The 9,070-nt window shown below is 67.9% G+C and overlaps 1 protein-coding gene across 1 annotated transcript; it reads right to left on the bottom strand.

Moving 5' to 3' along the window:
- Window positions 1–1,632: 1,632 nt before the first annotated feature.
- On the bottom strand, window positions 1,633–9,070 carry PLD4 (phospholipase D family member 4). Its single transcript, XM_061182926.1, has 10 exons — window positions 8,980–9,070; window positions 6,366–6,562; window positions 5,413–5,596; window positions 5,110–5,230; window positions 4,556–4,683; window positions 3,779–3,979; window positions 2,952–3,091; window positions 2,623–2,788; window positions 2,452–2,548; window positions 1,633–2,019 (listed from the first exon to the last, which is right to left on the bottom strand). The coding sequence occupies exons 1-10, from the start codon at window positions 9,004–9,006 to the stop codon at window positions 1,817–1,819; spliced, it is 1,464 nt and encodes a 487-aa protein (XP_061038909.1). The 5' UTR covers window positions 9,007–9,070; the 3' UTR covers window positions 1,633–1,816.

The following is a 9,070-nucleotide window of genomic DNA, read 5'->3' as shown; positions in this document are numbered from 1 at the left end:
CTGGGTGCATCCTGGGGCCCTGTTTCTTGCTGGCTGGAGGCTGGAGGCCGCTCCTGGGGCCCTGCCCTGCGGGCCTCTCCATAGGACAGCTCACGGGAGTTTCCTTCATCAAACCAGCAAGGGTCGGCCCCCCGCAAGATGCTGTTACCACCTCATGTCACATAACCACCTCTGTGCATTCTACCTGTCACAGGCAAGGTAGCTGGTGCCCTCCCTCGAGGGAGGGGTCACACAAGGGCCTGGGTTCCAGGGTCCCAGGAGGCAGGGTCTGTTCCCCACACCCCAGAAGGGGTCCCCGGGGCCTCTCATGCCTCATCAAGCTGAGCCTCCTGTGATGGAGGTCTGCTTTGGAGGCCTTTGAGGCTGCCACTGAGGTGTGGCCACCAGACCCACAGTGTGTGAAGTGGGCCTTGCACTGGCTGCGGCCTTTCGCCCTGTTGCCCCACCATAGCCTGGCACACAGAGCCCTCCTGGACCACAGCTGATCAGCCTAGGCAGTAGAGGGCCTGGGGTCTGCTGCTCCTGGGGCGCTGCCCTGCAGCACAGTTGCGGTGGGAGCGGGGTGCCGCCAGGGGCAGCTCATGCACAGACCAGCTCCCAGAGGCCCTGGGCGCCTCTCAGGCCGCGTGGAGCCGTGGCACTCTCTCCAGATCCCCGCGGGTCTGGGCAGCGAGACAGGCTGGGTTTGGGGATCTTGCTCGCAGACGAGGACACTCACGTCAAAGGCGTCCAACAGCAACCCAGCCAGGTCTCTCTGGGGCCAGGATGACGTGGGGGCGGGGGAGCAGCGGCCTGGGATGGGCCTGGGGTCCACTCGCTCAGCTCCCTCAGCGGCCAGGGTCTCTTGGACATTGAGCCAGCCCCCAGCTCTAGCCTCGGGTGCCCTGGGGGCCTCTGCGAGGGCAGGTGGGCTCTGAAGCCGAGGTCAGAAACCAGGAGGTGGCGAGGCCAGGGCTGAGACAGGCTTCTGACCCAGCATTCCTAGCAGAACCGAGTTGTCAGACCAGGATTCAGTTCCTGCCTCTGCAGGGCAGGTGCTGGGTGAGGCCCAAGAGAGGGTGAGCTCCAATGGGGCTGCATCCAAACCCCATCCTGGCTGGTGTCACCCTCCCCCCAGCTCAAACCCAGGTCCTCTCCACTCTACAACTCTACCGCCCGGTTCCTGGCCCCTTATACACCAGGACTGGGTGCCACGAGCAGGTTGGCCTCTACAGGCCTGGGCCCGCCACCCCAGGCGCCAGCCCTGCCCCCATAAGGCCTCCCCCCTCCACCCCACGCCCCCATGCCCTGCCCAGGCACCAGCCCCGCCCCCATCAGACCTGGGCCCACCCCAGGCACCAGCTCCGCCCCCTGCTTTGTCCCTGGGTTCCTGTGGGCGGGAGGCTGGACACTGGCGAGAGTCAGGGTCTCGCATGGCGGAAGCCCAGCCCCGCCTCAATGTGGCCTCGTGGACACAGGCGCCTCGCAAGTGGGTGGAGGCTGAACTCCAACCTGGGGCTGAGAAGGTGGGACGCAGCCTGACCCAGGACTCACAGGAGAAACAGGGAGGCACACAGTATTGTAAAGGCTCCGTGTGTGGGCAGGAATTGCGGCTCTGTGGGAGCCAGGGAGGGCATACTGGAGGGCTCCCTGGAGGAGGTGGGGCTTTAAGAGGGGCTAGATTTGGAGAGCAAACAGTTTGCGCCTGCCCTACATTGGGCAGTCCTGCCCCTGACCAGCGCTTGTGCGGATGGAGCTGCTCGGGGTCCAGACTGCGGGCCAGGCAGGGAGGCCTGGTCGGGGGCAGTGGGGCTCCGTGGCCAGGAAGGGCTGGACGTCAGCCCTGCCAAACACAGTCCTGGCCCTGGGCCTGTCCGTCCAGGCCTACAGCGTAGCGGGAACTCCAGTCTCGCTCAAAGAGTTGCCGCAGCTGCTCCTGCACGGTGGTCACCCCTGGCTGGGTGCTGGAGGCCCTCTGGCTGACCACCAGGCCCACACCCGAGGTGCTGCTGAAGTAATCTTCAGACCAGTTGGAAGTGCCTGTGGGCGGAGACGCTGGGTTACTGGGCCACACGGGGGGTCCTCTGCTGCCTGGCCCAGCCCGATGGCCCCAGCGGCCACTCTGCCGTGGTCCGACTCCAGCCCTGCAGCCTCTCTGGCGCCGAGTGCAGCCCACTCTTCACGTGAGGGACTGCACCCCAGCAGCCCACGGACTCAGTGCTCGGGGGGGCTTGGTGCCAGGGGTCCCCACCTGCCTCCATGGGGGAGGGCCTGAGCCCTTCAGCAGGTCCCCGCCCAGGGTCCACGCTGGACGGAGGACAGCGCCCCCTTCAGCACCCTGGCCTGGCCACCGTCCGGGCGACACGATCCCTTCTGCGGGCCTGTGTGCCCTCTGCTGGTGTCCGCTCGCTCCGCAGCCCACAAGGACTCAGGGGTCCTGAGCCCCTGCCCGCAGCCCTCACCCCTGCTCACCTACGTAGGCCGCCTTCTCCGTGACCATGAACTTGCTGTGGTTCACCCTGCTGAAGGGGATGTTGGAGTGGTTCCTCACGGGCACAATGAAGACTTTCTTGGGGGAACAGAGAGGGCGTGTCAGCCAACAGGGAGGCTGCTTCCCGGCCCAGCCAGGGGGTGGGTCCTCACCACGTCCACGGACACGTTGGCCGCGGGGTTGCTGAGGGCTTGCAGGGACCGCAGGTAGGGGAACATGCTGGGGTCCGTGTTGCGCCAGCAGCTGACCAGCAAGCGCACGCGCACGCCCCCGCCGACGGCCGCCGCCCGCAGCGCCGTGTCCAGCGCCGGCCAGTACCTGGGGAGGGGTGCGGGGCAGGCTCGGGGTCCTCAGGTCAACCGGGCCTGCCCACACGCCCCCAGTGGGCAGGGGTCCTGGCGGGCGAGCAGACAGGCCAGGAGCTGCCCATGCGCAGAGGGGCCTCCCCCGTCCGGGGCTGCCCGGCTCCCGCCCGGCCTACCTGGCGGGGTGGGTGAAGCGTGTGGTGGGGAAATACTCCATCACCGAGGCATAGATGAACTCCCGGGCGCCCCCCATCACCGCCAGCAGCGCGTCCAGGTCCCGGGTGCGGCCGTGGGGGCAGAGTGCGGGCGGCGATGCCTGTGCGGGCAGAGAGGTCCCTGAGGGCACTGCCCACCCGGTTCTGAGCCACTGGGTTCTTGGACCCGTGACGCCACGGTGCACCCACCCTCCAGCACTGGGAACCAGGAGGAAGACAAGACGTCGGGTCTAAACAGGGGCCCCGGGCTGGCCTGACTCCGGAGGAAGCTCCCCGCGCGGCTCAGCCTGGGTCCCCATGTCTGGGGAAGCGTCCCTGCCTCTGAGGCAGGGTCTCCACTGTAGCCCAGCACTGGGGTAGCTGCCGTGTACCCTGAGGGAGGGTCGTGGTTGGTGGGCATGACCACCCGCCCCTCAGTCCCCCTCTCCTCCCCGCAGAGTGACAGAATTGCCTGATGCACGGGTCCTCCCCCCACCCTCCCTGGTCCTGAGTCAGACCCCATCCAACAGTGTGCTTGGAGGCCCCCAGGGCCACAGGACGACCCCCACAAGCACTCAGGTTGCCTGTCTCCCGTGGATGACGATGACCGCGTCCTCTCCTGGGGCCGGGCCTGCCCCTCACCCTGGGGCCGCAGTGCCGTCCACGGTGCTGGCTCCCAGAGCCGTGGCCCCGAGGGCCTAGCAGACTCTGGGGTGTCTGCAGACCAGGCCCAGGGTGGGCGGGGCTCCCTGTGCCTCTGGCCAGCCAGGAGAGCAGGGGCTCCAGTCGGCCCCCCTGACCACTCTTACCGAGAAGTAGGCAGTGGTGGGCACCCCATCAAAGTAGTCCCGGAGGGGCTGGAAGCAGTTGATGTGGGAGGAGAAGTTCCGAGGCCAGGGTTTGGGGAGGACAGCCTTCGGCACCCCCAACACCCAGTAGGTCTGGAAGGTCTTCTCCAGGTCCTGGGCCAGGCGGCTGCAGTTGTAGATGATGGCGCCGAGCTCCTTCACCTGCAGGGACCGGGGCAGCGCTGCGGGAGGGGCCCCTTTGGGGCCGTGTGGACCCCCTGGGCCAGGGGTGCCGGGCAGGTGCAGCCTCCGGCTCGGCAGCCGGTCCACAGCAGCATCCATCACCCGCGAGAATCCGTAGTAGATGGTGCGCTGGGGGAAGCCATGGGGTGGGGTGCCCTGCGGGTCCCTGTTTTCCTTGAACATTGTATTCCAAGGGCAATACATGTTTGTTACCAAAAGACAATAGAGAACGCACAAATGCCCAGAGAAGAAAGAAAAAAAAATCCTTCCCCACTGCTAGATGACAGCTGCCGTCACCGTTTTGACTCATGGTCAAAGCGCTGCTTTCCCTAGAAGGGATCATGCTTTGTCTGCATGATTTCCCGGATAAGATGACCTGAGCATCTTTCCGGGCGGTTAAATGGCCTTCCGCAGCAGGAGTTCAGTGCCGTTTGAATCCGGTAACCAGTCTCCGGGTGTTTCTACCACAGCGATGTTACAGACATGGCCACTTCCCCCAGGGTGACTGCCCGCATGGGGACATGGGGTCTCCCCGCTCGGGGCTCGGGGACTCACCTGTGTCAGTGACCGCCAGTCCATGTTGGCACTGCCCACATAGACGTGCCGCCCATCCACGACCCAGAACTTGGAGTGCAAAACGCCGCCGGTGAGCCTTCCCATGGGCACATGTCGCACCTGGGCGCCTGACGAGGGTGCAGGACAGTGCGGTGAACCCGCTGCGTGCTGAGCCAGATTCTCAGCTCTTTCTTTGCAGGTGGGTGGATTCCTTTCTCCTCACAGCAGTCCTACTCAGTTGATGTTGTTATTCCCATTTTACAGGTGGGAAAACTGAGGCATTGACCAGCCGGGGGTCCCTCCAGGCAGCCCGGCTCTGTGAGGAGGGTCCCTGCTGCCTCTGGCTCCAGGCCAAGCCGCCACCCACAGGCTGAAGCGGCTGGGCTCAGCAAGGCCTGTGCTCTGCCCCCTGGGAAATGACACGTCCGGCTCCCTGGAACTGGCCCCCGGGAAGCCCACTTGAAGGCGCTTGCAGCCCTGGGCTCCCGGCCTCCCCCTCCTGGGCAGCCCCACTGCTCTCGCCCGTCCCCAGGCCCAGGACGGCAGGAACCTACCTCGGGCCGCCAGGAGCTGCAGGTCGGTGGAGTTCCGGACCAGTGTCGGGGCGCTGGTGGCCACAGCCAGGGAAACGTTTCTGTCCAGCAGCTGCCGCAGCTTCTGCAGAAGGGCCTCTCCCTGCGAGGGCAGGCCAGCGGTGAGAGGCCGCCCCCACCCCACCCGGAAGGGCCCAGACTTCCCCAGGAGGCCGCCTCTCACTGCCCACAGCTCGGTCAGACAGATGCGCCGCCCGCCAGGCTTGCTGTGTGCCTGGCCCCTGGACGGCCCGCAGCCTCCGGGTCGGGGGAGGGGTGGCGCACCAGCTGGGAAGACGAGTCATTGACCCCAGTGTCGGACCCCGTGAGGGACCAGTAGAAGGAGGCCACATGGACACTCTCGCGGGCGGCGTCCAGCAGCTGCAGCCAGGCCTGGGCCAGGGGCTGGGCAGACGGGCTGCCTGCTGCAGGCGGCAGGTCCTGGGGGATGCTTTCCACGAGGACAAGCCTGCGGAGGGAGGTGCCAGGTGTGAGTGCAGGAGCCACCAGCCAGCCTCGCATCACCTGCTCCATCCCATCCAGCCAAGCGGGAGGGCTGAGCCCAGGCCGAGGGTGCAGGGAGGGTGCCGCAGGCCAGACTGGGCAGGGCAGGGCTGACACCCAGGAGCGCCCCGGGGAGGGGCCTGAGTGGGGGGCCTGAGAGCAGGGCAGATGGGGCCCAGGCCCCCCCCAAGCCCAGGCGCTGTCTGCTCGGGGCTGTCGCTTGCGGAGCCCGGCAGAGGTGTTGGGTCTGGGCTCCTGCAGCTGTGGAGGCCCTTGGAGACGCCCAGGCTGACCCAGAAGGGAAGGCTGAGCCAGTGGGGGTTGGGGGTAGGCTGGGGGTGTGCTGGGATTCCAGGACCCCACAGCGGGGCGGGAGGGGTGGGCGCTGCGACTCCACCCCAGGTGGAAGGGCTGTGATGGTGCCACCTCGGCCCAGGTAGGACCGGGGCTCGCGGCCTTGTCGGAGTCCCTGGCTGGCCGCCTGCGTTTGCTGCAAAGAGCGCCCCAAGTCGTCCCCGTCCCCCGCCCCCACTCCGGCCCATACAGTTCGGGGCTTCTCCCCCTCCCCCGACCACGCCCCCTGCCTCACAGCCCACCCTCCCCGGAACCTGCCTCTTCCAACAGGAGGTGGCAGAGGGCGATGCTGGTCCCGCTGGGGAGCCCCAGGGGGAAGGCAGGCGGCGGCCTGGAGCAGGACGCGCCGGCCACCCTGCAGACCTCGCGGGCTCACTCACCGGCAGGAGTCGTTCTGCTGACGCCGCCAGGCCTCCCCTGCCAGGGGCGCCCAGGCCAGGCTGGAGCCAAGGCCCCAAGACGCGGTGGGCCCTTCCTCGGGGCGCACGTGGCGCCAGGTGGAGGAACAGAGCACTTGCCACAGCACGTAGGTGAGGGTCACAGCGCTCAGGCACAGCAGGGCCAGAGTCCCCCGCACCTGCAACCGGAGGAGGGCGTCACCACGGGGTCCCCGGGGCGTGACCGTGCTCTTCCGGGTGGGCCTGATGGCCTCTCCAGTGCTGAGACAGACCGTCCCTGCTGCCAGGGAGGCCAGGCCTGCAGCTAGGCGGGGCTGGCGAGGATGGGGCCACGCAGGCCCGAGCCCACCGCCGGGGGGCCGCATGGTCACTGGCCATCTTCCCAGGTCCCCCAAGACAGGGCGTGTGGCAGGTGCCGAGCAGCCCACCCGTCAGGGTACCCCGGTTCCCCCGTGGCTAGTTCTGTCCTTGCCACTCTGGCCCAGGGGTCCTGTGAGGCTGCCCCCAAGTCCTGCTGTGTGGGCCTCTCTGTCCCGTGGGCTGCGGGGTGGCGTGGATCGGGGCCACGCAGGGGCCACCGATGCGCTCTGCAGAGGCCTCCGCACCTGCTTGGGATGACCTGGCATCACCCACAGCTCCAGGCCCGGCTGCAGTGGCCCCACGGTGCCTGGGCAGCTGGGCACCGGGGCCACCACCTCGTGGGGACCCCTACAGCCACCCAGTCCTGCCCACGGTCGCACCCTCACCACAGCCTGGTCTGAAGCTGGCGAGTCCCTTGCCCATCACTGGTGCGTGTGCATGTGTGCGTGCATGTGTGTGTGTGCGCCCCGGTCTGTTCCCGGGACACACGTCACCCGCTGTTCTCCCTCTTGGACCCCCTCTCGGCGGGCACGGGGGTGTCTGAATCTCAGTTCCTTGTTTCAGTCACAACCTCAACGAGTCTGATGCCATTTCTGCTCTCCAGCTTGGCCCTCGCAAGGCCGGCCTATAAATAGCTGCTTCCCTTCCCGGGCTGGGCCCCCCCGTCCTGGCCCCTTGCAGCCCCTCCTGGGCGCCGGGCAGCAGCCCTTGTCCTGGCTGGGGAGACCTGGCACTGACAGAGTGTTGCTGTTCAGGGGGCTGGGGGCTGAGTCGGGACCCCTTGATGCTGGCAGCGGGGCTCTCCCTGTGCAGCAGGACTCTGCAGCCAGCTGGGGACGGAGGATGCGTCTTGTCCCCTCAGAGTGGTCACTCCCACGAGGAGCTGGAAGCCAGGCCGGCTGGGCCCCGGCTGGAGTTGGGCCCCTCCCCAAAGCAGCCTCAAATGCCGCCATGAGTGGGATGCTCCCGAGCTCAGCGCGCCCGCCCCGGAGCGCAGGGAGGGGCCCACGCGCAGCGACAGGGATCCCTCCCCCCCCCCCGCCCCACCCGGCCAGCCAACCTCCGAGGCATCCGTGAGGGGTGGGTGCAGCCCTCCCTCCTGGCCTTGGTGGGGAAGTGGCCCCTGCAGCCTGGGGCCTGGGGCCTGGGCTGCGCTGCCTGCCTGCGAGTGCAGCTTGGCCAGGCACTGGGGCCCAGGGAGCAGGTGTCCTTCCACAGGACCCGCTGGCCCGCCTCAGTGTGGGGAAGGGGCGGCCATAGGAGCTGGGCCCGGGGGCTGCGTCTGCCCTGAGCCAGAACCATTACCGGGTGGCGGGGGCCCCAGAAAGCAGAGTGAGAGAGGGGGACTCAGGCAGAGTGCCCGAGGCCCAGCACCCCTCCCTGCCAGGAGCCCCCATAGAGCGGAGTCAGGGTGCTTCCCCACCTGCACGCCGCAGAGGAGCGCTCGGGAGCCTGCCACTCCCCTCCCTGCCCGGGGAGGGCTCGGGGCCGCATCAGGCCTTCACAGTGAACAGGTCCCAGGCCTCTTCACTGACCCTCAGGAGAGGCAATCGGGGTGCAGTCCTGGGCGGGGCCCCAGGGCCATCCTTGGACAGACGCTGCCCCTGCTGCACCGCCCGGGGCCCCAGGCAGACCAGTTGGAGCGCAGCAACCCTGCCCCCACGGCCCCCATCTGGGACTCGGAGCACGGCCGAGGCACCTGCCGGGCCACCCATCCCCTTGGGAACTACAGGGGCCTGGGGAGGCCAGCCATCCAGGGGGGCTCTGGGCAGCTGCAGCCCTGGGGACCCTGTATGTCCAGGGGTGGGGCTGGCTGTTGGGCGAGGATGACCCACTAGCGCTGGCATCTCAGGGCCGTGACGGGCTGGGAGACTCCCATGGGACAGCTCTGAGCTCCCCCCCAGCCCTGTGTTAGGCAGCCGTGGGACCCTGCAGGCATCGGAGGTCATGGGTGAAGGGGTGAGACTTCCTGCTGTGCAGGGTATGTGGCGCAGCTGCCCGGCCCAGGCTGGGGCGGAGGGAGGGCCTGCTCTGAACTCTCTAGGAGACCCCGAGGCCCTGGTGGTCCTGGCTGCACAAGCTGGAGGAGGAATGGGTGCCCTGCAGGCCCAGCTGGAGACTTTATGACCCTCTGGGCCCAGGGCTGCTGGCAGCACAGGGCCAGGGGGCAGTGGACCAAAGTCCCCGTCTCAGGGCCTTTGGCCTGACTCTCCCATCTGGCCTCACTGGCACTTACCTCTGGGGGTCCTGCCTTGGCGTTCATCTTGGCTTTGCCACAGACGCAGGCCCTCAGCTCACCAGCGAGCGCCCGATCAGGTCCCACCTGC

Source organism: Eubalaena glacialis, chromosome 2 (genome assembly GCF_028564815.1).
Source record: "Eubalaena glacialis isolate mEubGla1 chromosome 2, mEubGla1.1.hap2.+ XY, whole genome shotgun sequence".
NCBI classification, from domain to species: Eukaryota; Metazoa; Chordata; class Mammalia; order Artiodactyla; family Balaenidae; genus Eubalaena; species Eubalaena glacialis.
This window is presented reverse-complemented; position numbering and strand designations above follow the sequence as displayed.